Source organism: Hevea brasiliensis, chromosome 11 (assembly GCF_030052815.1).
Source record: "Hevea brasiliensis isolate MT/VB/25A 57/8 chromosome 11, ASM3005281v1, whole genome shotgun sequence".
NCBI classification, from domain to species: Eukaryota; Viridiplantae; Streptophyta; class Magnoliopsida; order Malpighiales; family Euphorbiaceae; genus Hevea; species Hevea brasiliensis.
In genome coordinates, this window is record NC_079503.1 from 73,701,488 (window position 1) to 73,728,551 (window position 27,064).

General features: G+C 31.6%; 2 protein-coding genes across 4 annotated transcripts in view; both read right to left on the reverse strand.

The window, feature by feature from the left end:
- Positions 1 to 81: 81 nt before the first annotated feature.
- On the reverse strand, positions 82 to 8,740 carry LOC110655953 (ACT domain-containing protein DS12, chloroplastic). Of its 3 annotated transcripts, none has more exons than XM_058130153.1 (10): positions 8,510 to 8,740; positions 7,887 to 7,944; positions 3,793 to 3,918; positions 3,538 to 3,593; positions 3,058 to 3,142; positions 2,894 to 2,953; positions 2,564 to 2,619; positions 1,392 to 1,497; positions 1,205 to 1,273; positions 82 to 389 (listed from the first exon to the last, which is right to left on the reverse strand). In XM_058130153.1, the coding sequence occupies exons 1-10, from the start codon at positions 8,638 to 8,640 to the stop codon at positions 327 to 329; spliced, it is 810 nt and encodes a 269-aa protein (XP_057986136.1). In that variant the 5' UTR covers positions 8,641 to 8,740; the 3' UTR covers positions 82 to 326. The 3 variants fall into 3 exon arrangements, with proteins under 3 accessions (XP_057986136.1, XP_057986135.1, XP_057986133.1); XM_058130152.1 differs by having other exon boundaries at positions 82 to 473; positions 3,538 to 3,632; positions 8,510 to 8,739; XM_058130150.1 differs by having other exon boundaries at positions 3,538 to 3,632; positions 8,510 to 8,738.
- Positions 8,741 to 10,946: 2,206 nt separating this feature from the next.
- The window catches only part of LOC131170638 (uncharacterized), a 65,365-nt gene continuing 49,247 nt past the window's right edge, over positions 10,947 to 27,064 (reverse strand). The window contains exon 2 of the mRNA XM_058130155.1: positions 10,947 to 11,030. Within this exon, the coding sequence (XP_057986138.1) occupies positions 10,987 to 11,030 (44 nt within the window). The 3' untranslated portion in view covers positions 10,947 to 10,986. The remainder of the gene's footprint in view (positions 11,031 to 27,064) is intronic.

Sequence of the window (27,064 nt, forward strand, 5' to 3'; positions counted from 1 at the left end):
ATTTTGAAATCAAACCTATCAATTGCACACCCTAATTATAGATTTGTATTTAAAATACCATTTTTTTATGAGATTAAAATATAATAAAAAAATTAAATTTAAAAAATTTAATGACTTATTTATCCAATTTGCTTTAAAAAAATAATAATTAATAATTATATTACAAAATGATATTGTAGTAAACTGCAATAATTACTGTTGTCTGGGAGACCAATATGTAAACGTTCTATGCGGTTGAATGTGATAATATTCCATGGTTTTCCTCAGAAATAAGTCAGAAATCCATCCAATATATGATCCAGAACCTGCTTATGCCCTGGAAAGGCTCAAAAACTTGCCTCCTCAGTGGTTGGCCTCCTCAGGAAATACCTCAAACTATTAGCAAGAACCTGCCAATTTTCACAAAGTCAAGACTTTCATCTGGACAACAACAATTACCCACAAACTTCTGCAGCTGCCCCAGAATGCATAGGCTGTAAACATATTTGAATTTGGTACTACAACTCAGTACTCAGTACCAGAGATTTAAACATTTGCAAACAAGTTTTCAAATATGGTGAATAATTATTTGTCCCTTGAGATTAGGTTATGATTATCAGTAAATCCCTATTGTTTGAAAATCGAACTAATTAGCCCGTGACATTTGATTTAGTGAATTATTTCTCGACATCCACTTTTTCATTAGTCAACCGTCAAAAAAGCATTCTAAAGTCTAAAATGCATGTGAAATTTTAAAAATACTCTCTATTAATAATTTTTTTCTTTGAAATTATCTTTCTTGAAAAAAATAGAAAAAATTGTTTGAAAATTGTTTCTTTAAATAACTTTTTGCTTGAGAAGAAAAATCATTTGTTAATGGGGTATTTTTAGAATTTCACATGCATTTTTAAACCTTTGATTGTTTTTTTAACAGTTAATTAATGGAAGAATGAATGGATGGACTGTATAATTTACTAAATCAAATATAAGGATCAATTAGTTCGATTTTCAAACAACAGGAACCTACTAATAATTATGAACTAATATCAGGACTAAATAGTTATTCATGTTTTAAACAACAGAATCGGAACGGTTGATAATTAAAACCATGATCAGAAACAAATTCAAATACTGCCTTTCTTAGATGCATCATACAAGGCTCAAAATGTTTATAGGCCAAATATCATACTATGATTCTGTAAAACACATCTGATGTGAGAATTACCTGTTGAAGAGGTTTGATGATGGCTTTTCCCTTGTAGCTAACATGAAACTTTGCCTTTGCCAACAAGCCCTGGGTGCCAAAAGAAGAAATAGCAGTCTAATTGTTCACTTCTGCTAATTCTATTTCAGAACATTAAAAAGAAGAGAAAAGAATGGAAACATGCAAATAGATGCCAAGGAATTACTACCTCAGTGTCAAATTCTCCTGATTCAACTGTAATATTAATGTCAGTGATAATCTTTACAAGATCCACCAACAATCCAGGGCGATCAGCGGTCTCCACATAAAGCAAGCTGCCAAAGAGAAAAAACAATTAAACACCAGTCCCCAATACAATAGTTAATATTGATTCACTAACTTCTCAGCCCACAGCTAATAGTTTTCCAAGGACCTATGCATCAAAAAAATAAAATTTGAACTTTTTCAAGGTACCAACTTCATTCTAAAGCATTTAATTAGTAATTCTTTGACTCCCAATTAGTAAATTGTTAGAAAATTCATTTAACACAAAAAAAAAAAAAGAAAAACCAACAACAATTAAGCCTTAATCTCAAACTAGTTGGAGTAAGTAATATAGATTTTTTTGGCCATTCAGCTTTGTTTCAGATAAATTCCCAAAAAAAAAAAAAAAAAAAAAAAAAAAAAAAAAAAAAAAAAAGAGAGAGAAAAACTAACAGTATTATTTTGTTTTCAATTACCTAACACATTATATTAATTACAATACCATTGTTCTCTTTTAAAAGTTTCTTTTTTCTTCATGTATGACATTTACCATTTCACTAATGACATAATTCACTTCAAACATATCCATAGTATTTTTGATATCCGAGCTTTTAATTTCATGGAAATCAGAAAAAAGTTAAATGACTAATGATTCTTATTATTAATAAATAATTGATCTCCCAAGATTATTGCTTACAAAGGGATCATGTATCAATGATTTTGGAATATTGTATCAAAAAAGACACTTTAATTAAACATTCTTCACAATCATAAATAATACCAAAGAAATATATGGTTAACCTACTAACTCAGATATTGAGCCAAATGAAGGCAAAAATTTAAGCGTGAATATGGGTTCAAAAAGTTAGCAGCATATAAAATGTAAAATTCATGGTCCACAGGCTTCTGTCACTCTACAACGGAAACACAGATTGTCATTTCATTTTTTTTCCCCAATACTATCACTAAGAGGCAAGCAGAGCCAAGATGCACATTTATCAGCTTTGTACCCAGAGCCAAGATGTATATCACCACAGTTATACATCCTATAAGGAGCCATTTTACTATTTACGCAATTATGGTTGTGAGAGACCAAGAGTCAAACAACCTCATAAGTGAACAGGAAATCATATTTACCTTCGGTCAGGATTGTCATCATAAATGTTTATGTGAGTTGCTATATCCACATCAACCTGAGAAATCACATATCATAATTTTGAGCAAAGTTTGATAGCACACAAGTGTTAATGCCCTCAATAACAGTATCTAAAATTCATTTCCTCATGATTTCAGTTTCATAACAAGGGCAAAGAAAGTTGGAGGAGATAGGTATCTGTAGATAGGATGTCTGATATAAGACAGATATCCCAACACATCGATTTGCATATAAAAAAATGTTATACAAGGGAGAAATGCCAAGAACTTCAGAAATGCAATAAATTGAAAAAGGGATGACAAGTAAGAAACCTGTTGTTTTGGTGGCTCTACACCGAAGGCAACTCCCATTGCTAATTGAGAACTTGATTCCTGGACCCCAAATTGACATAAATTAGGCCTATAAGAAGCATATCCTACAAGAAGAGCTTCCCAACATGATAAATTGACAGAGAGAAATATTCAAGAAATATTACAGGGTGATACTGAAGCAGATTATTTATGATTGTCAATCGAATTGCCTCAAGCAGCTCTGGATCTTCAACTTTTCTACCTGTATCACTGAGAAAAAGGCTCTACCGCTAAGCCAATAATATTCACCGGAAAAAAGCCATAACAAGAACTGGTTCATAAAGCTCATTAGTAACAGTGGATTGAATAAAGAATCATATCTTTTTGAAAAAAAAAAAAGAATATTCTCTCGCAGCATTATCAATTACACTTTCAAGTAGCTTCATCAGCTGAGAATAATTACTTCAGAAACCAGGTGTGGAATTTTTTTTTTTTTAAAGGACACAGTTTAAAACTTTTAGGATACAGACACATGACAATCTGATGAACCAGAGAGGGACAATGACAACGAATTAAAAGAAGGGGGGTTGGGTACAGTAACATAAATTAACACTAGTTGACCGAAAATAAGTGAAAAACATGAAAGAGTACAACATATAACTTACGCTTTGGTGATGGCAAATTTGTTGTGCTTCCCAGAAGAATCCAGAAAAACATTAGCCTTCAAAACATTTAGCCCAAGGTTTTTAAGTGCATTCATCTGTAGCGCATTTGCCATATTTCAATACAATTATTCTATAATGCTAACCAAAATGTAATACTAGATCAGTCAGAACCACAATTTTCTTAATCAGAAAATCTGAAATAAATATTTGAAAAAAGAAAAGACATGGTTATGTAAGCAAGAAACAGATACTTACAGTATCTATAAGAGCTCCAAGACGATCACCAAAGGTTATCTCAACGACAGTTGCATCGGGATCAGAGTCTTGGTCAATTATTACTTTGGGAGTTGGAATGGTATCACTCTCATTGTAATTTTCATCCTGCTTATAACAACATTTTCCCAAGTTAAAAACCAAACAAATTACACTTAATTGAAATCATCACTGCCTCTCCATCTTCAGAAGCTTCTTCCACATTACAGAAAAATCTAGGCAACAAATTAAGACAATCATGAAATATCTTCCAGGTTCTAGAAGTTTCTTTCAACTCTAGAACTGCTCAAAAACCAAAAAAATCTGGTGCCATGAACTGACATATGAGAAGCATCAGAAGCTCCTTATCACCGGCCTACATCTACTATAAATATGTTTTCTGTGTGCAAGTATTGTGTGTAAGAGAAAGTGTGAGTAATAATGAGTGGCGTGTAAAAGAGTAAGAGAAAAATATAAAATGAGTGTGCGTGGCGTGCAGAGAAGAAAGAAGAGAGTGAGAGACTCCAAGGTGTTTGACTTAGAGTGTGTGTGAACTGTGAGTGCAAAGTGTGGTAAGTGTGAGAAATAATCTAGTGTTGTGCTAAAGTGTCTGCTTGAATGTGAAAGTGTACTCTTTTAATACTTGGTAATAAAAGTTTTATTCACTCCAAAGTCCATTTTAGCTTTGAGCTTCCTACTTTTTGGCTCCTATTCTCAACATTTGGTATCAGAGTAGTCCAAAATATCAACATTGGGTATTAGAGTTAGAAGTCAGGGTGTAAATATTAAGGTGCAGAAAAAGGAGACTTTGTTGGACATAGTCAGGCTGTGGACTATGTTGGTCTGAGACTAAGTCATTTAAAGAGTCAATAGTTAGAGATTGTGTCAAGTTGCCAAGAAGTGACATTGTCAATTAAAGATACGGGATCGAAGGAGGTTCTACTTACATATAGTTTGGGACCATGAAGCTTATAGGTCGGGAACCAAGGTGTTTGACTTAGTGTGTGTGTGAGTGCAAAGTGTGGTAAGTGTTAGAAATAATCCAGTGTTGTGCTAAAGTGTCTGCTTGAATGTGAAAGTGTATTCTTTTAATACTTGGTAATAAAAGTTTTATTCACTCCCAAGTCCATTTTAGCTTTGAGCTTCCTACTTTTTGGCTCCTATTCTCAACATTTGGTATAGAGTAGTCTAAAATATCAACATTGGGTATTAGAGTTAGAGGTCAGGGTGTAAATATCAAGGTGCAGAAAAAGGAGACTTTGTTGGACATAGTCAGGCTGTGGACTGCGTTGGTCTAAGACTAAGTCTTTTAAAGAGTCAATAGTTAGAGATTGTGTCAAGTTGCCAAGAAGTGACATTGTCAATTAAAGATATGGGATCGAAGGAGATTCTACTTATGTATTTGGGACCATGAAGCTTATAGGTCGAGAACCAAGTTTACATGGCATTATAAGTGAGGTTATACCGAGTAACGATAATTTGTCAAGCCTTATAGACGGATGTTGGAATATTGAAGGTGGGAGCAAAATCTCACATTGGCAGTGCACGAGAATTATAAAGGACATATAAGTGTTGGCTTACCAAACGGTGATGGGAGCCAACTTCAAGCCTAGTTCAGTATGAAGGTCTGCCTATTGATTAATCCACACTCTTGGGCCCATGATTCTTAACACGGTATTAGAGTGGTGAGGCCCAACAATCGTAGATTTGGGACTCGAAAGCATGGTGGGTTGAGCAAAAAGGAGCTAAATTTGTGAGTTGAGTCAAAATGAGCCATTCAGGTGAACCAATTGGCTAGTCAAGGAAAACCTTAAGCATAAAGTCGGAAAAGAGCCAGACACAAGTTAATAGGCCACCCCATGCAATGGAAAGTGACAAATAGACTTGCGAGCTTAAGCTTGAACCCAATTACACTTGAGGGACAGCGTTGGAATATTAAAGATGGGAACAAAATTTCACATTTGCAATGCACGAGAATTACAAAGGATACATAAGTGTTGATAAACCAATTCAAAACTTAGACTACTTTGGTGATGGGAGCCCAACTTCAAGCCTAGTTCAACATAAAGGCCTGCCTATTTATTGATCCACATTCTTGGACCCGTGATTCTCAATTACAGAGATGAGATAACACCACTTATAAGTAACAAGGAGAAAGAAACATGGATGGTCAAAGTATGTAAGGTCATGTTTGCACTTAAGACCTTTGTGGAGGATGTTTTGCTTGAGCATATCATGGTAAGTGAATATTTTACAAAAGTTAAGTCTCTTTGCCACGAAATTTCTAAATTTGATCTTAAGTCTAAAATTAGTGAAGCAAGAATGAAAAGAATTATTACTCATTGCTTGAGACTGGAGTTCAATCTTACTATCACTACAATACGTGGTTGGACAACCTAACCAACATTATTAGATTTAGAAAATGCAGTAGCTGCAAAGAAAATGTTGGAGAAGCAAAATATGGAGATTTTTTCAAAAAATAAAGGAGTCTTATTCAGTAATAGAGGTACAGGTAGACAAGTGTGATATGTTAATGGGTTGCCTAAGAAAAATTTAAAAAAAAAGAAAAAGAAAAAAAAAAGAATCAGCAACGAGGGAGCTCACAATTAGTGGGGCTCAACAAGACGGTGATCAAAATGATGGGCAAGATTCAAGGCCTTGTCAATGAAATAAATTCAATGCTTCAATTGCAAGAGGAAAGGAAATTATGCACGGGACTGTTGGTTCAACAAGTCAATACAAGAAAATGTGGTCACTTTAGGAAATTGCGAGGTACAATATGACAACAAGAAAGAATAGAAGTTATAGAACCTAGAAGTGCCATTTGTTACAATGAAGTTAGTTAAAGAACTATTAGATAGTGAAGAAGAATGAGACTTGACAGCATCAAACTTCTTTGAAGAAGTGCCATTGGAAGAACGGATCGACTTTGAAGAAGGAAGAATTCATCAGTGGAATCCAAGTTCAAGCATTGATAAGGTAGCTTTAAGCTTGATCATGGAAGATTACAAGAAATTCCCTTTTGCAGTGACACTAGTTGGAAAAATTGATTATGAAGAAGAAGCAAAGGAAACAATATAGGAAGCATTTAGGGAGAAAATGCAAGAAGTGTAGCATAGATCAAAATTAATTGAGGAACTTTCATGGTCTTCAAGTAAAGAAGCAATTAGAGATGAAGTTAGGAAACAAAGACAAGGGCAAGCTTAAGTGAAAAAATTGGTAATAGTACAAAAAGAAAAGAAACAATCCATGTAAGGAAGACAAGTTAAAATCAAAGGGCATAATTGAGGAGTTGAATAAAAGTAAACATACAGGACGTGGAGGATATGAGAAAATATCTTGGAATAGTAATTGGCAAAAAGAACATAGAGATGCATCGCAGTACATAATGACTAAAGACAACATAAAAGTTTAAGACTCCTATGCTCAAGATGGACGTGAAGTGCTAAAGCAAGAGAAGGAAAGTGGAGTTATAGAGAGTAGAAGATGAGGGGAAGCATTGAAGACATCATCACCACCTCACGATCTCCAAAACTTTTTCCACGTTATAGAAAAATGTAGGCAATAATATAAGACAATCACGAAATCTCTTCCATGTTCTAGAATTTTCTCTCAACTCTAGAACTGCTCAAGAAAAATCTGGTCCCTTGAACCAACATATGAGAAGCATCCAAAGCTTCTTATCACCACCCTACATCTACTATAATTATGGGTAGTGTGTAACAGGTGTCGTGCGTAAGAGAATTGTGTGAGCAATAATGAGCGGTGTGTAAGAAAGCAAGAGAAACATTAAGAGTGTGTGTGTGTGACATGCAGGGAAGAAAAAAGGGAGTGAGAGAAACTCTAAGGTGTTTTACTTAGCGTGTGAGTTAGTGCAAAGTGTGGTGAGTGTGAGAAATAATCCAGTGTTGTACTAAAGCGTGAGATTGATTGTAGTTTTTTTTTTTTTTTTGGTAATATAAGCTTTATTCACTCAAGTCCATTTTAGCTTTTAGCTTTTAGCTTCTTAATTTTTGGCTCTATTCTCAACATTTGGCATCAAAGCAGTCTAAAATATCAACATTAATATCCAATAAAGCAACAAAATCGTTCCACACCTCTATGGTTGCAGCCGGTGATGCTCGGGGAATGATTATGGTGCTATAAGATGACAATCTAGCAACAATTGCACACATATCATTAGCAAGAAGTACAGTGACAATACATGGCAGGGACAAAGGGTGATGATGATGATATTAATAATACTGGTTTTCTTTACTGTGTGATTCTAAAATGTACTCAAAGCAGGCAGAATGGCAGGGAACTCGAAGCTTGTCACAAAAAACTCACCATAACATAATCATGATAATACTTTGGATGAAAGAAATAGGAATTGAAAATTGTCAAAGTATATAACTTGGAAGACTAACTATTCCATTCCTAAGAAAATCCCTCCATAGCAAATAACTAAAAAATGAATATGAATGTTGCATCAACTACAGACAAAACCCTGAAGAAAATTAAAGATCTTATCACCGAAACTAAAACTTATGCAGAAAAATTAGTGAAAAAAGATATCAGAAACAATCAAGAAGGGGAAAAATTATACTATATACAAAAGCCAAATCCAAGGAAACCAAAAGGGAATTCCAACATTATCAATCTAGCTCAGAATTGGTTAGGAACAACACAGTTGATCTAAAAATCCAAAGAATCAAAACTAAAAGTACAATTAACATACCTCCGTCTTCTTTCCTTGTATAGAATGTGGAGTTGGGTAGTATCCAAACCAAAAGAAAAGGGGTGATTTTCGACGACTTTGGCCTTACCGTTAAGAAGAAGAGAATTAGCAAAAGCCATAGCCACAGCCATTGTGAGACAGAGAAAAGCTGTTGTTGAGAGTTCAGTGGAGAGAACAAGGCCAATGGGAAATGTTGGGAGGGAAAGTTGCTTGAAATATCCGCCATGAGAAAGAGGAACTCTATTTATCTTTTTGTCTTTGTTTGGAAAAAAATTAATTAATTAATTAATTTATCTGTGCTCTGTCCAATAACGACTCGTTCGGTTGATGTGCTGCTCGCTGTCTCCATCCAAACTATTCTTTTTATCCGTTCCCTGTCAACTGCCTTGCCTTTTCTTTCGTCAAGTTGGAATCAATCCTTAGGGTTTTATTTTATTTTATTTATTATTTTTTTTTTTTAAATATCTCTGTGTTTTCTGTAAATTTTGTTAGAAATATATCTTTGGCCCCAACTTTACACTGGCTCCTCCAAACTTTGCAAAATTTCAATACATATCCCAATATTTTTTTTATAAATTTTGTTAAAAATATATCATTGGCCCCCAATTTTATAAAATTTCTATTTATATCGTTATATTTTTTATTATTTTTGTTAGAAATCTATACTTAATTCCTTGAAAATTTTCAATCCATTTTTAAAATTTTTATGTTCTTTTTAAGTGTTATAGTTATTTGTGAGTTTTAAAATAAAAAAAAATTCCATTGAACTCTTTAAATACTTAATTTTTTTATTGTCGATTTTTTTTTTTATTGCGGCTTTCTTGGCTGTCACGACCCAACCTATGGGCCGGACCGGCACTAGGACCTGGGCCAGCCTAAAGCCCCCGAGGCCCGTAGTAAGCCTTAACTATTCATTTACCCAACTCTAAGGCCCATTTGGGCCCAATTTCAAGAAACCAAACGGACAGAGTCCGGCCATAAAATGAACTTTCCAACGGGGAGTTTTCGACTCACTCGACCTGTAAACACAATAAATACTCAATTGGGGAGCTCAGCTCACCCTCCACATACTCATCAGCATAAAAATAAATGGGAGCTCAGCTCCCTCATCCAATCCATCAAACATGAATAGAATATTAAGTTTACAGGTCCAAAATAATAATTTAGTTTACAGACCCAAATCAAATAAACATTTCTAACACATGCGGAAATTCTAAGATTTAACAAGTTTATACAAACATTAGTAATCGACCTGCGAGGGAGAAAGCAGGTTAACCTCAAAAATATCCTCCTGTGGCCTGGAAAAATTTTTGAACAGGAGTGAGCGTTCGACTCAGAGAGTAAAATATCAATTTTAACCATAATCTTTATAACTATCTAAAACTAATGCACCCTGTAGAGTGAAATGCAACATCAACAATATTTTCACATCATAACATCAAAAAGGTAATTTGGAGCACTCACGCACCCTGTAGCATCAATCATAATATATGGGGCGATCCCTATCTGACTCTCTTAAATCCAACCTAGTGCAGTGAAGAACTCAAGCGGACTTTCGCTTAATAAACCAAATTGAGGTCCCGATGAAGAACTCAAGCCGTGACTACCCCTCGAAGGATCGGGTCCCATGAAGAACTCAAGCGTGACTACCCGTCCTATCCATAGTCCACACCACATCACACGCACGCCAACGCACGCTGCTGCTCCAAATTACCACAACAACATCATGGCACTTTAACAGTTATCAATGCAACATAAATCGTGCCTAGAGTTTAACTACATAAATATATGCATATAAGTGATGCATGGGCATGCTTGAACATATAATAATAGTGAAATTACAATTAAAATTAATATTTTACTCACAGACTTGACGATGGTCACTGAGGCGGTTGGGCGGAGGAAGAAAGGTCGACTCACGACAATTTTATTACAATCATTTAATAAATTTGACTCAATACAAACAAAGAAAAAGACCAATACGTCCTAAGTCGTCAGAAAATCCAGTGAGTCTCCCTATACCTAGGACCTACCCAACCTGCAAAAGGGCTCAAAACACACTTCTATATTCACAATCCATATGTCCACAACTCAATCACATCACACAGCCCCTCCTGGGCCCACCAAATCAATCATCCATCACAACATGTAAAATTTCAATTTAGTCCCTATAATTGACCATTTTTGCAAAAACTGCCCAAATAAGCTCTAAAAATTCTAAAACTTTGCTCTGCGGTCCTTAGCAATATTACTAGGCTATTGCAAAAAGAATCATAATTTTCTAAGCTACCACGAATATTTTATGGATTTTTAATCCTATTTAAGCACTAGAAAATTACGAAAAAGCAAGGTTCGGGTTTACCTTTGCCGATTCCAACTTTGGGGACGCGCTCGGGACGTCTGACAATGGGAGGGATAGCCAAAACCTCGATCCAATTCGGAGACTTTTCCGATAACGGGTCTGTCTGGCCGGAAATTCACAGACCCGGACAACTGTCGAATTTCCGCGAATTGAGGATACCTGCACGAAGCCCATAACACGGGGGTTAGTACATAAATTTTTCAGAATTTTCTAAGCTCATTTAATGCTCGGAAAAACACTGCGAAGTTCCGTGGGACCCACCGAAAAACGGTGTCGAAAAATTTTGAAATTTATATCCCCGCGAAGCTCTCGACGTGTGGAGCGCTCTGGTAGTCTCAGTTTTCTCGTGGGATTCACGGTGTTCGAGAAATCTAGCCCAAAAGTCGAAATGGGCTAAAAACTTCCCGAGCAAAAATTGGACAAACCGCTTGATGGATTTCGGCGTTCTTGGTGTCTATGGAAAGCTCTCGCCGAGTAGATGATTTTAGACACAAGACCCGGTCCAATTGGTGGCCGGATCGGCCGGATTTTGGCCGGGGAAGCCGAAACGCAGCGCGCGCGAGGGAGGTAGATCGCGCGCGTTTTCTGGCCGTTTGGGGTGGCGGCCGGCTGGCTGGGGAGGCTGGGAGGCGGCCGTCGGTGGGTGGCGGGGAGGTGGTGGCCGGCGAGGCGAGGAGAGAGAAAAGAGAGAGAGAAGGGGAGGAGGTCGACGCGCGCGGGGAAAGAAAGAAGAAAAAGGAAAAGGCCGGTCCAATTCGACCAGTCCGATCCGGTCCGGTTCGATTCGGCCGGTCCGATTCAAGATACAAAATTTTGAATTTTTACTCGGCCTCGGGACCGAAAACGAGGTCCAAAAATTTCGAAAAAATTCCAGAAAACTCAGAAAAATACGTAGACTCCAAATATATTTTTAGTTTTGTCACGTGGTCTTTAAATTAATTTTTAAAAATCATCAAAGTTTATATTTTCGGAAAATCGAACCCGATTTTTAAAATCCGAAAAATCTCAAAAAAATTCCTAAAATTTAAATAAAATTAAAATACCAAAAATGCTCATAAAATTTAAAATTTTGGAATGTTACATTGGCCCTCTAATTTGAAAGTTCTAATTTCGCCCCTGCTAGAAAATTGTTTTCTAATAAATAAAAGACAAAATTAATGCTCAAATTGAATGAAAATATTTGAACAAATTCAGATTTAGCCTTTATACAATAAAATTTTCATTTTGAAATATATTTTTCAAAATATTTTGTTTTTTAAAATATAATAACTAATTGTATACTTTTAAAATTTTTTCCATTCTACCTTATACTTTAAAAGTAATCAATTAAATTCTATACTTTCAAATGTTACATAATTCTACCCTGCCATTACTATTTCCATTAAGTGATCAATGGAGATGCCATGTCACCCCACGTCAGTTGCCACATCATGCCAATAGTAGGGCAGAATTGTACAACATTTAAAAGTATATGATTTAATTAATTATTTTTAAAGTACATGATAGAATTAAAAAATTTTTGAAAGTACAGGATATTTTTGTTCACTTTCCCTAAATTTAAATGGGTTTAGGTATTTAAGATAGTAATTAAATTTAGATATGATGATTTTAATAAGTATTTTATAATTGTTATCCTAGTATACATAATCTAAAGACAAAAAAATATAAATTTTTTCATAAATATTTACATTAAAAATTATATATTAATTAATAAAATTATAAGTAACAATAATAACAATTAAGTCTCCTAAATTAGTTAAAGTTGATAGTTTCTCCTAAAATTACTCATAATCCATTTTAATTTATATAAAATTATAATGAATGATGAAAAAGGATTTTGAATATTGAAACGAAATTGATTTCGAAGATAAATGAATTGCGAAATTTTAATTTATATAAAATTATAATGAATGATGAAAAAGGATTTTTAATATTGAAGCAAAATTGATTTCGAAGATAAATGAATTGCGAAAAAGAATCCACATAGCTAGTTTTAATTTTATATAATTTTAGGAGAAGTTTAATTGTTATTATTGTTATATATAATTTTATTAATTATATAAGATTTTTAATGTAAATAATTTAGAAAAAAAATATTTTTTGGTCTTTAGATTATATATGCTGCAATAAGAATTATAAAATATCTATTAAAATTATCATATATAAATCCAATTAATATTTTAAATACTCAAACCCATTTAAATTTAGGAAAATTTACTGAAAAAATCTTGTACTTTTAAAATTTTTTCAATTGTACCCTATACTTTAAAAATGACCATAACCCTATACTTTCTAATATTGTACAATTATACCCTACTATTGGCGTGACGTGACAGTTGACATGGCGTGACGTGACACCTGCGTTAATCACTTAACATAAATAATAACAGCGGGGTAAAATTGTGTCACATTTGAAAGTATAGGGTTTAATTGGTCATTTTTAAAGTATGGGGTATAATTGAAAATATGTTAAAAGTACAGGATTTTTTTGATAATTTCCCCATGACACAATCGTGAATTAACTTTTTGAAGGTTTTATTCTTTGTTATTGTACAATATATAGAGTACGCAAGAGATACATTTACAAGAAAAGAATAAGTTGAAGAATAATACAACAAATAATGACAAAGCAATATCCTAAAATAAGAAAGAAATAAAGGTAATTCCTTGTTATGATTAGGAAGATTATCCATCCCTTAATTCTAGCATTGACCCTTAATTCTACCACTCCCCTTACATTGGAGCATGGATATCACACATGCCTAATTTGTCTAAATGCCTAAAGATCATTAAAGATATTGTTGGCTACAACTTTAGTAAGAACATTTTTAGATTTCACAAAAGGAAAATTAATGATCTTAGCTTCAAGTTTTTCCTTGATGAAGTGTTTATCAACTTCTAAATGTTTTGTCTGATCGTGTTGCACTAGATTGTGGCTTATGCACTTGTGCTTGTTACTAGGGTTATTTTTCACATCTCTAAGACACAGGACTCTAAACCCACCCCTCCTCCATCTCCCCGCCCCTACCTATAAAAGTAAAGTACCTTAAAGTAGATCTTTTATTATCAACCAAGGTTGCCTAATCTACATCAGAGCAATCTTCTACCTTCAGGATCTTGCATAAACTAGCTTACTACACCTATTGCATATGCAATGCGTTGGCGTAATGTGGGACAAATAAAATAGCTTTCCCACGAGTTTCTGATACATTGTCTTATCAGTAGAAGTTGCATCCAAGCAGTGAAATAACTTATGATTTGTTCAAATAGAAGTGTCAAAGGTTTACTTCAAGCATACCTATTTTGCTTAACAAATCAAAAATGTACTTTCATTGAGCAAGAAAAAAGAAAAAAATTCTTTAACCTGGCTGCCTCGATCCCAAGAAAGTATTTCAAGTCACCGAGCTGTTTCATTTCAAATTATGAGGCCAAGTGTTGCTATAAGCTCTTAATTTCATCTTGATGATCACCAATTACTACTATATCATCAACATAGATAATTAGAACAATAATTTTGCTCTTTTGGTGCTTTAAAAACAAAGTGTGATCTAAATTGCTTTTTTTTTGTAGCCAAAGTTCTTTATAGACTTGGTGAATCTACCAAACCAAGCTCTTAGAGATTGCTTTAACCCATACAATGCTTTCTATTACACACATTTGTAACAATTGAGTACTTCTGTATACTTAGAGGAGGATCCATGTACACTTCTTTTGTAAGGTCTCCATTTAAGAAAGCATTTTTTACATCAATTAAAGAAGTGGTTGGTCTGGATTAGCCGCTAAAGACAAGGGCACTCTTAACTGTATTAAGTTTGGCAATTAGTGCAAAAGTGTCTTTATAGTCAATCCTATAGGACTGTGTATATCCTTTTGGCACTAACTGAGCTTTAAATCTTTTAATGGTCCCATCTGCCTTATGCTTGACTGCAAACACCATCTACATCCTTCAGTCTTCTTTACCCTTGGTAAATCCACAAGCTCCCAAGTAGCATTTTATCAAGTGAAACCATTTCTTCTGCCATGGCCTAAGTCCATCTAGCATCTGACAAAGCTTCCTGCATTTTACTTGGAATAGTGATAGACGATAATTGTAGCACATATGAAGCATATGACATGGACAATTTTTTGGAAGACACATGATTACTAATGGGATATCTAGCTTTGGATTTGAGATCAGGCTCATATTTTTTAGGTGGTAAGCTACGATTAAAACAACCTAGAAGACGACATTAAAGCAATTGTGCTTCAAAATTAAGATAATAATCATAGAATTAGAACTAATGGGTACCTTTAAAGTAATCTCAAAAGAAGGTTGACCCAGTGATTGTGTTGGATTGTTAAGAGATTACTATCATGGAAGGAATCATCTTCAACATTTGGCAGCAAGTGCGCGACCTTGAACTCTATCTAACCGAGGATGAAGACCAGCCTTGGGAATTAACCTTTGTGGTGCATTTTTCAAAATCATTAGCACATTCCAAATATATTACACCCATTAATAACATCAAGTTCTTGCCATATTTTTGTAATTTGTCAAAATAAGAAATAACAAAACCTCCATTCTCCATTCTGGCTAACAGAAATTACCTCACAATGTAATTGATAAAATTTTAATACATCTTGATCGATTGCATCAAGAAGCCATGACTTGACCAAGCAATTTTTTAATCTTCCCATGTTTCATATTCTTCTAATTGGACATCTTTTGGTTTAGCCTTAGTACAACGTGGTTGTATAAAAAAAAAATTTTGATATTTATTTATTTTGTACATTTAAAATTATAAATTAATGCCTTAAATTATAAATTGATCTTTATTTTAATTGGCTGAAAATAATATAAGAATTGATTATTCCCACTTAAATTCAAATCCTATTTTAATTTTTTGATCTAATTAAAAATTAAATTTATCAATATATGTTAAGGAAAATAGAAATCCTATTAAAAGTATCTTAATTTACTTAAATACTTTATATATTAATGTATACAATTTGTGAAAGTGCTATTTAATGAACAAAATAATTATTTACTTACATACATACAACTAAAATTTTATTGTCTTTTAAATGTTTTCATAGTTTTGATTCAAATCATTATTTTATTTTATTTTTTAAATTTTTTATGTTTTGATGGAAAATTTCTATTAATTTTAAAGTTTATTAGTTAACAAACATGATTTTTTTTTTTAAAAATTATATAAAAAAAATTAAATCACGAGTACATATATCAAATATCGACTATGCGTAATGCATAAAGTACTTATATAAACATGTTTGAGTTGAGTATGAATTTAAAAATAATTATCTATTTTAAATTCGAATAAAAGCTTATTTTTCGCTTTGAACATTTTATTTTTATCTAATTTTTTTCATATTTAAGTTTTTTTTTTCAATTTATTTAATCCTTTTGATTTAAACTCAAACTAAGCCCTCCTCTACAGAAGCAGTACATAAGTTTATTTTTTAAAAATATTTTTAATATTAAAAATATAGGTTAATTATTTTGGACCCACTATTAATCAAACATTATCATATAAGTTAGTATTAAAATATTTCTCAACGAAGGTTAATATTAAAATATAAAATAATTGTTTTAAAATTACTAATTAACTTTGAAATATTTTATTAAAAAATTATTTAAATATAATTAACAATTTTAAACCTATCATTGAATATATCCAATCTTTTATAAAGTATTTTTTTAATCATAATTAAATTATTTTAAGGTTTCATGTCGTCTTATATAATTAAATAAATACTATCTATATCATATATAAATGTATGAAGGAGGAAGATATATTAATTTTGTCCAAATTGTCCTTCATTCGTAAAATTAATTATAATTATATTTTTATTATTGAAATTAATTTTACAGTTTGTTTAAATTTAAAATTTTTAATTTTAGAGTTCATAAAAAATTTAAAATTCTTAATCCTACTAATACTTAACTTTAATTAAATATAAAATTTTATAAGAAGTGATTAACTAAAATAATAAATTAATAAATAAATAAATTATTAATTTATCTTTTACTTACAATTATATTTTTATTATTGAAATTAATTTTAAAGTTTATACAAATTTAAAATTTTTTTATCCTATTTATACTTAACTTCAAATGAATATAAAACTTTGCAGAAATAATTAATTAAAATATCAAATTAATAAATAAAAAATAAAAATAAAAAAGTATTATTTATAAAAATATAAAAAATATATTTATAGCAATTGATAAATAATTATTCAATTTATTTTAGTAAAATTAGTAAGTATATATATATATATAATTAATTAATTAAATAAAATTTAGGGTTAACTACATATTACAATCAAGAATTTAAATTTTTAATTAAATTCAATAAAATATATTATTGGTCATAAATTTATTGCCTTTTTTTATTATTTATATTGATAAAAATATAAGTTTCATCAAACTTAAATTTATTTTTATATATGAACAAATTTTATTTATTTCATTTTCAATAAGAATAAAAATAAATAATTTTATATTCTCAAATTATTATTTAATATAATAAATTAAATGTAACACCCCTATTTGTATAGCCTGGTATATTTCACTGTTCCGGTAACTAGTGTCAGTCCGGACAATTAAGGAGATTAGAACCACACTTAAGACAACTAGATAAGCCATAAACACAAATAATTAGTAATTGCCAATTAGTTAAGTATAAATAAGAAGAACAGAACATAAGAAGTTAAACGAGCCGAGAGTCACAGCGATGGGTGACCTTCTCAGGAACGACTGCGAAGTCGATTTAAACTCAAATTTCAAACCGTAAAATGTGACGCTGCGGTCCTTAGGACCATTAAGAACACAGTGGAAAAGAGAAAATCACGAAAAAAGGTTGTTAAGCCAGTCAAATAATTAGGTCAGTGAGCCGAAAGAAATATTAAATTATTTGCAAACCGGGTTGAACTTGCGAGGGGCAATTTGGTCAATTGACCCCGAGAGCTGACTCCTGACCTAACTGTCAAATAAAATCAGAGAAAAGAAAATTTCGGGATCAATAATTAAATTAAAGAACTAATAGGAAAAAAAAAAGAAAAAGAAAAGAAAATGAAAAAGTGAAGGGAGATGACATCATGCATGACATCATGCATGATGCTATAAATCATATAATTAACAAATTTAATTAAATTGATTTTTGGGTCTTCCATAAGACAAAAGACATAAAGAAAGAAAAAAAAAATATATCCAAAGTCTTCTTTTTTCCCTAGTTGCCGTCTCCCATTTCTCTCTCCCTCTCCATTGTTAAACCTCCATTGAAGTTTGTATTCAAGCTCAAATTCCCTCACTTAACCTTAAGATTTTCCATAAACACTTCATCAAAACTTGTTACCTCAACCTAAGAAGAGGATTGAAAGAGTAAAGAAAAAGAAAAGGGAAGAGAATTGAAGAATTGGACATTAAAGATTGAGGTTAGTGATTTAAGTTGCAAAATTAGTTTATTAGTTGTGTTTATAGCTTGATTAACTTAGAAATAAACTTAAAATGAAATGAATTATTGAGGGACCAAGTTGAATTTCGGCCAGCATGTGTATGAGGGGATTATTGCATGAGTTTGATAGATTTAAAAGTGTATGTGATCTTGTTTGAGATGAAGAAACATATACATAGGCTTTGAATCAATCAAATGCAATGAATTAGTGTGGTTAGGGTTTGACACTTAGGGTTTAGAGACAAAAAAATATGAGAAATTGATAAATGATGTCTTTGACCTAGTTTGAAGTGAAAAATGGTCATTTGTGACTAAATGAAATGTGTTCAAAGTGTTGGAGTTGAGACTAAATTTGAACTCAATGTGGTCATGCTGCTGGCAGCATGACCAAGGTCCCTTTGAGGGACCAAAAATGAAAATTTACAAGTCTAATTGGTATGAGACTAATTGGGAATGAAAATAGACACTAAATGACACAATTTTCATTTAGGAAGTATGCCCAAAAAGTGACCAAAACCTAGTGAACAAATTGACCAAATCCGAAAAATCTCAGTCTGCCCTGTACAAACTGACCAAATGAATAGTGTTTGTTCATTTGGCCATAACTTGAGCTAAGCAGGTCTAAATGACCTGAAATTTTACCAGTGGACAGATGAGATATAGACCTAAAACTTTCATGAAGAATACAAACCCAAATTATGCCATTAACCAAGTCATTTGGCCACCCCAAGTTGGTGACCTAAAACTGTCAGAACCAAAATTTACCTAGAAATCTGGGTTAAGTCCAATCCGACAGCCATGGTTCAAATGGCTATAACTTGAGCTACAAAACTCCAATTGGAGTGATTCAAAAAGGAGAATAAACTTAAGACAATAGGGAACATTTTCTATGAAGAAAGTTTTGCCAAATTCCAACAGTAAGATGACCAATGGAACAGTGCAACCTTAGATACCAAAACTGAAAATTATCAAATTTGCCTAGAAGACTTAGAATTTGAATAAACAACCAAAACCAACAAATTTAGTGACCAAAATATGGTATGTGGGTGAAGTTGGAATTCCCATACCTATTAAGCCTTAGAAAGTCAATAAATTGACTTGAATAGTGTAGTGAATAGTAACCCGAAACACAAAAATTTAAGGAACGTCGAGTTTAGCACATTAGAGCTAGGTAAAAGTGAAGTTAAAGTTATTTTTGGATTTATGTTAAGTTATGGTACTGAAACATTGTAAAATTGTGTGTTTCAGTTGAAAAAAACACCGAGAAAGAACCCGAGGAATCGAGTCAAGGCGAAGGGGTGACTCGCTTAAGGTTTGTGTACAATGTATAATTTCTATAAATTATTTTCTGCATATGGTTTTGAATAATTTGAAATAGTAAATCGTGACATTATTTATGATGCTTTGATTTGAATTGTTGAAAGTTAATTGTGTATATTTGAAATGGCAATGTTTAGCAAATTGTTAAGATAAGTTTTGAAACCACAGTGTCATGACCATATATTTGAACACCTCACTAGCATGACTAGTGGAGGTAATCAGTTTCGAATTTTGATTCCTTCTCTGGATGAAGTGTTGAGGTGTGCCAGTAGAAGAGGAATTTGAATGAATATCCATATATTTGAGCTAGTTAACCTTGTGATGTGATTTCTCCTTAGCCTCTGGCTATTGAGATTATATTTGTTTCGAATGGCATAATATGACTATGAGTTTTGTGAAATGTGTTTTGATACTTGAAATGAACTTGTTTGAATTAAAATCTCATAAATTATGTTTTGTATTTAATTTTCATGTTCAGTCTAATTTTTGAATTAATGTGATTTTAATTCTGCATAAAGATTAATTTAATATGTTGTGCACCACTGAGTCCTAGTACTTAACGATAGCTGTTATTGCTGTCGCAGATTTAGAGACTAGAGGAGCAGCAGACTGAGCTGCTGAGGACAGGGGAGCTACTTGCTTGAAGCTATCGGGTATAATTTATACCCTGAATGTAAATATTTATTTTGATGTATGTATTACACATAAATGTATGGACATGTAAATTCGGTCTTGAGCAGTTTGTACAAAGTTTGTATAAAGTTGTAATAAAATTTAGTTTGGATTTCCTAATGTAGATTTTAGTATGATGTATATATAGATTGTTTGTCTTTAATGAAATAGTGGATGAAAATGTTTTATTTTAATTTGAATGAGATTGATAGATATTATTTTAATGATTATTGAATTTTGGAAATTGAGAAATGTTGACTGTTGAATGTTGAGACTTGAGAAATTGGTTGAGATTGATTGTGAAAATTGAAGAAGTTGTTGAGGAAATTATTGGAAGTGATTTCTTTCAGGTATTTGAAGAACTGATTTCTCAAAATACAGACGGAACTCTATTAAAATTTTTATAAAATTTGCGGAAAAATAAAATGGGTAAAAAATTTTAACCGATTTTCAACTTTAATTAAATGTTTTAATATCTATTTAGAAATGCTCACCACTTAACAAAAGTAAGAAAATTGTTTTAAAATCCCTTGTAGGGTACTTAATGAGTTATCGGTAGGTGAAGTTCGATAGTTCATTAGGTGTTCTACGGGATCATGTTATGTCTTACAGAGGAGTAAGGTGTGACATTAAAAAATAATTTGTATTGAAAACTTTAATAAAATTATTATAATTGCATTTCAATTTTGACAAATTTAAATAAATAGAATAAAACTAAACTAATTTAGTTAAATAGAATTAAACTAACACTAATTTTATAATTTTAATTAAATCAACTAAAATTTCAATAAAATTAAAAAAGTGCTTAGAATTTTTTTAATTAATTATTTCTATTTTCAAATTAAATTTATTTTTTACATCATTAAAATATTATAATTTATAAATATATTAAAAGTTTTTTTAGAAATACTATTCATAAAAATTATTTAGTCTTTATTTGGATAATTAATTGTTTAAAATAAAAATAAATTTTAATTTTATATTAAAATATAATAAAAAAATCATAATATCAAATTTAAATGTTTATTCATTTCAAATTTTTATCTATTTATATAAATTTTATATTATTATTTAATAGCTAAATGACTAAAAAAATAAAATATTTATAAATTTCTTTAATTTTAGCCAAAACTTTTAACTTTATTAATTTAATCTTAAACTTTGACATTAGTTTCAATTTTAATAGTTAGCTTAATTGGATTACTTTATTGACAAAAGCAATTCAAATATTTGCATACATTATTAATATGAGTCAATTTTTTTATTTTTATATCAATATTAGCAGTTATTCTCACATTGATATAAAATATTATTTTAATTAATTTATCTATCATTTTAAAAATTATAATTACATTATTTTGGTTTTATTATTTTCATACTTTATTTTTAAATATTTTATTTTTTCTTTTTTTACCTTAAATTTGAAATAAAATGATAGGAAAGATGTGAATTAAAAGTATAAGTAGAAAGAAAGAGGAAAAAAAAATTCAGATAATAATATTAGATATGTTATTCATTTATTATTTTTTTATCAACATGAAATTTGTTAAAATTAATAAAAATATTAATATTATTGAATATATTAGTAAAACCAAAAGGCATAGCTAAAATTGATAGTAAATAAAAATTTTGAATTATTTTTACCAATTGATGAGTTAATTATTTTAATTAAATTTATTATTAAAATTGAAAATATTTGGAGAGGTTTGTGATTAAATTAATATAATAAAATTTTTTTTATTAAAATTGATAATTAACAATAAAAAATTTTTATTTTTTTGTTCTTTTAACCTTATTTAATTATGTAAATATATGAGTATTTAGAGTTATATTAAAGAATAAAATTAATATATGATATATAATTATAACAATATATTTTTAAATTATATAATTTAACTTTTCATCAATATATTTACTATATATACTTTTTTTGTTTTAAATACTTCAATTTTTTAATTTTTAATTTACCTTACAAAGAATTATATATATATATATATAATTTAATAAATAATAAAAATTCATTCAATCATTAACCTAACTTTTTTACTTATAGCATTGTATTCTTTTATAATAATTAATTAATATAAATAAAAATATGAATGAAAGAATGTACAAAATGATCAAATTATTTTATAATTTTTTTAATTTACAATAAATAATACTAACATATCATAATATTAGTCTTATTATAATTCTTATTTCAAAAAATACTTGCATAGAAAAAAATTCTAACTCATAAAAAAATTTATTAATAATAAATGATAATATGTCATTTAAAGAATTAATATTAAAAAATATTTTTTTTCAAATTTTTATAATTATAGATATTTTTTTTAACAATTTTAGCATGATTTTAAAAGTTTTTTTTTAATATATAAATTGAGTTAAATCAGTTAATATAATATAATTTTGATTTTTGATTATTAATTTCTCTTCCAGTCATAATTTTAACTATAAATTTATTTCAATTTTCACTACTTACTAAAAATAATTCATGCCAAATCAACATATGAAACTAAATATAGAAGTGAAAAAGACATCATAATTATTATCAAAAGGTAATTATTATTCTAATAATTTTATTATTTAAATTCAATTATTACTTATTTATATTTTATTTATTTGATTTTATTGAACACTACCAAAAAAGGATTAGCAATCGATCAAATCGGTTGCAAATCCATTAAAATCGATTGCTAATTGATTTAGCAACGAATTCAGTCAGTTGTAATGAGTCTGGTTGCAAATAGTAACCAATAATCAAATCAATTGTAAATAGTGTAGACCCTTATTTTGTAATGAGTATGTGTATTGAGGCTGTGGGAAACCCGATAATGAAAAATTATATGACTGTAAGATGTAATTGGAGTCATGAAGCTGAATTATTAATTCTGTGGCATTATCTTGAAAAAAAATAATAATATGTTTTTGGGAAGCAAATTTAATTAAATTTAAATAAAATTTTGTTTTATTTAAATTTAGTATGTGTAATTTTTGAATGTACCTAATTAAGTTTAATTGGGCCCCATGGGCCTAAGAAAGCCTAGTTATGAATTTTAAATAAGACCTATTTAATTTATTTTTTAAAAATTAAAATAAGAAAATATCTTTTTCTCTATCCCTCTCTTCCTATTGGTTTGAACACCTCACTCATATCCCAGTCTCACCCAAATTCCTTAATCCCAATTGTTTAAGTTATCTGAACCTTATCACACTAAGACTTCAAACCCTACCACACCTCTTCCTCATTCCCTATTGGTGCCTTCCCTTTTCCTTCTCTTCCCATTGGTTGAAACACCTCATCCATATTTCAATCTCAACCAAATTCTGCAATCCTAGTTGTTTAAGTTATCTGAACTTTATCACGCTAGGACTCCAAACCCTATCACACCAATCTCCCAAAACCTTATAAATACCCCACTGAAAAAAAAAAAAGAAAAAGAAAAAGAAGAGGAGGGGGAAAAAAGAGAAAGTAGGAAAAAAAAAGGAGAAAAAAAAGGGAGGAGAAGACAAAAAAAAAGAAAAAAAAATTTAAAGACAGGAATAGTTAAAATTCTTTCAGCGATATTTCTTAAAGGTTAGTGCTTTTATTTTCTTTTCAAGATCTATGCCATGTAATACTTAATTCTATGTTTCTTGTTTTTTAATTTATTTTATATGTTCATATAGATTATGTAATTATGTTTAATTTGAGGGGATATACAACTCTGCACATCTTCAGTTTTTTGTCTCTCGTATTTTTATTATTTTTCATTATTTTCTGAATCTGTAAAAAGTTCTTAAAAATTATATTCATAGTCTACACGAAATTTTATTAATTTTAGGCTCAAGAATCACTAAAAAAGCTTTAGTATTTTATAAGTTATAGTTGTTTGAAATTAGGGTTCCTGTAAAATCTGATTTGCAGGATACCCGATTTGTGGAGCCCATATCTCCCTTGTTTCTTAATATTTTTGTGTAAATCTAGTGTCTGAAATTAATTTCAGAATCTTATGAATCTTTTCCAATTGGTTTTGCATTCATATCTGTTGTGGTTAATGAGTCATGAATTTTACAAAAAAGTAGTACGATTCTGTCACTTAGAAAAGTTACGATTTATGTAGACCATTCGGCTAATTTATAAATTTTATGATCTTGCATAATATGTAGGCTGTCTTCTGTAATTTTTTTATGATTTTTAGTAATGTCTAACTATTTTTAAAAAATCAGATTTCTTTATGCCGTTAATCTGTTAGAATTTGGAAATTGTATATTTATGCATGTTCATGTATTTTTTGGGTTTTAATTGATATTTGATCTATTTTTCTGTGTTATTTTAATTCAAGAAGTGTTATGAAGTGTTGGGATCATGTTAGAAGACTTAGACCATTAGGTAGTTGTAACTAATTAGAAATCTTAACCCTTTAGGAGAATAGAGTTAGAATCCAATGTAAATTATTATTAATATTTTCTTTAGTTTCTTTATTTTTTATTACAAACAAAATTGGTAAGTAGCCCTAAGGTAAATACCAAAGAGGACATTTACATGAAGCTTATATGGAGTTAAACGGGAGTAAGCCAGGGATATTATTGCCATACTAGAAGAGAAGACCCTTTTTTAAGGGTAGCTTGCCCCAATGGCAACTGCATTTACCAACAGGTAAATAGCTCTAAACTCCTCGAATAACCATTGGCATGAAATTATAGTAATAATAGAACTTTTATTTGGTAAATTAAAATTAAAATTGTTTTTAATTTAACTGACTTTTGCATGTAATTAATTTAAATAAATACTTTGTGAATTAAAATTAATCTTGTTTGTAAATTAAACTAACATTGGCATATAAAATAAATTTAATTTAATACTTGGTTATTGTAAAATAAATTTGCATGTTAGAAATCTTTATTAGGTTATGATTGTTTGGGCCTTATGTGATATTAGAATAAATTACACATGTACATTGTCGACACCATATTTTGGCCGATCCCCAAAATCAACAAGACTTTGAAACCGATCCCCAGCACTAGGTCTCCCTGGGCCAGCCAATGACATTTCCGATTTCTCTTCATTTTTCTTTACCAGATGACCATATTTCCGAACTCTCCTTAAAAGGAATTGAATCAATGCTAAGACCTAACATTCGTTAAAGCCCTGCCGATCTCTCAAATCATTTACCGATCTCTCAAACCCGCTGCCGAATTTCCGGACCCGTCGGGTATATCCCTGATCTCTGTTGATAAATGAAGTGAACTAGCATTAGATTTTTTTTTTTACCAGTTTTATTGCCGATCTCTCGGAAGATTAAGAGCTAAGGTTTTGGTTCGGTTTAACGAGGGTTCCGATCTTAAGTTTTCAAGTTAAATTTTCAATTTTAATCAAGTCCACCGATCTCATGCTTATGGTGCTTTCCGATCTCTTATACTTAGATTAATAATTGCATTTAAGTTCTTGTCTTGCTGTGCTCACACAATCAAATACTCAGACAAACAATGGTTTAAAATTTTCCGATCACAACCATTCATTGAACAAAGAGGCATTCCATTTCATTTCATAATTTGTACAAGTTATTCGGCTGGGGATCACCCCGGCTGATTGTCTGCTCACTCTCTCTCTCACCTCGGCTTCCTCCTCACCGTCCTCATCGTCGCCTTCAGAGCCAGTCGGCCATCCAGGAGAAGTCCTCTTCAGGGTAGCGCTTCTGGAGTTCGGCCAAGAGGTCCTTGTGAGCATTCACATAGGCTCTGGCTATCCCTGTCACCATCTCTTCGTCTTTCTCCTTAAGCTCCTCATCCTTCGCCTTAAGCTCCTCGTTTTCTCCTTAAGCTCCTCGATGAGTTGGGCGACTGGCGGCTTCGTTGGCACTGGCGCTGGACTTCTCCGAGAGCCCGATCCCTTTCGGCGGGACACGAGTGCTCGGCCGGCTTGTCTTCATAGTACTTTGCCGTCCCTCAACTTGAGATATATAATCCGGCGGATGAGAGTTGAGATCGGAGGAAGCCAATTCTGATTTTTCTTCCCGATCTCCTTACCCACGCTGGACCTTTTCCCAAAACATGGTCCGATTCACTGTGCACTCCACATTCGGACTCATGGAGTGAGTCAAGATATCATCAAGGCTGCTCGAGGATAGCCTGTCCGATCCTCCGAAGAAAGATGGAAGACCCCAAGACTTGGGCAAAACCGGGTTCTCGACAGTCAGTTATTCTCCGAGACTCCATTAACTTTTGGGCGCCACGAGAGGAGGTCCTCCCAGAAGCTTGAGTAGGCCCCCTTTCTGTGCTTGGAATAATTGGGAGAGGTGGAGGCTGCTCTTCCGTTCTAGGAGGAGATCGGACAGCTTCTGAGGTCGGCGGACCGAAGGTTGAGGCGGGTCTCTTTGTATCTCCCGTGCTCATGACCGGTGTTCAAGCATTTCCGACGCTTCATCTCCTTTACTTTCCGGAGATCTCTCTTTCCTTCTTCCGCTTCCTAGAACCCTCACCACCCGCCATACCTGCACAAAGAAAAGGTTAGTGAGATCGCTAAGGTCGTGAGCGAGATATAGAAAATACCAATGCCGAGGTCGAGAGCGGAAGTTCGCGGTCTTGGCGGTGAGCAATTGAATAGTCCAATGGTGCGGCTCGCGATCACCGCATCCAAACAAGAATACTTTTGAGTGGCGGCGACTCTTGAGATCCATCACTATTAAGCTTTCCTCGACTCGGGGTAATGTGATTCGAAGCAAGGGTCCCCTGGTACCACCAGTGCGGGGAAGTCCTCAAAGC

What these genes read in the sequence shown, in the direction of transcription:
- LOC110655953 (XM_058130150.1), bottom strand. Translation starts at nt 8,640, where the DNA reads ATGGCTGTGGCTATGGCTTTTGCTAATTCTCTTCTTCTTAACGGTAAG. An exon ending in TACAAGGAAAGAAGACGGAG is followed by an intron (nt 7,945 to 8,509) that starts GTATGTTAATTG and finishes AATTGTTGCTAG; the next exon opens with ATTGTCATCTTATAGCACCA. An exon ending in TCATCAAACCTCTTCAACAG is followed by an intron (nt 390 to 1,204) that starts GTAATTCTCACA and finishes GAAAATTGGCAG; the next exon opens with GTTCTTGCTAATAGTTTGAG.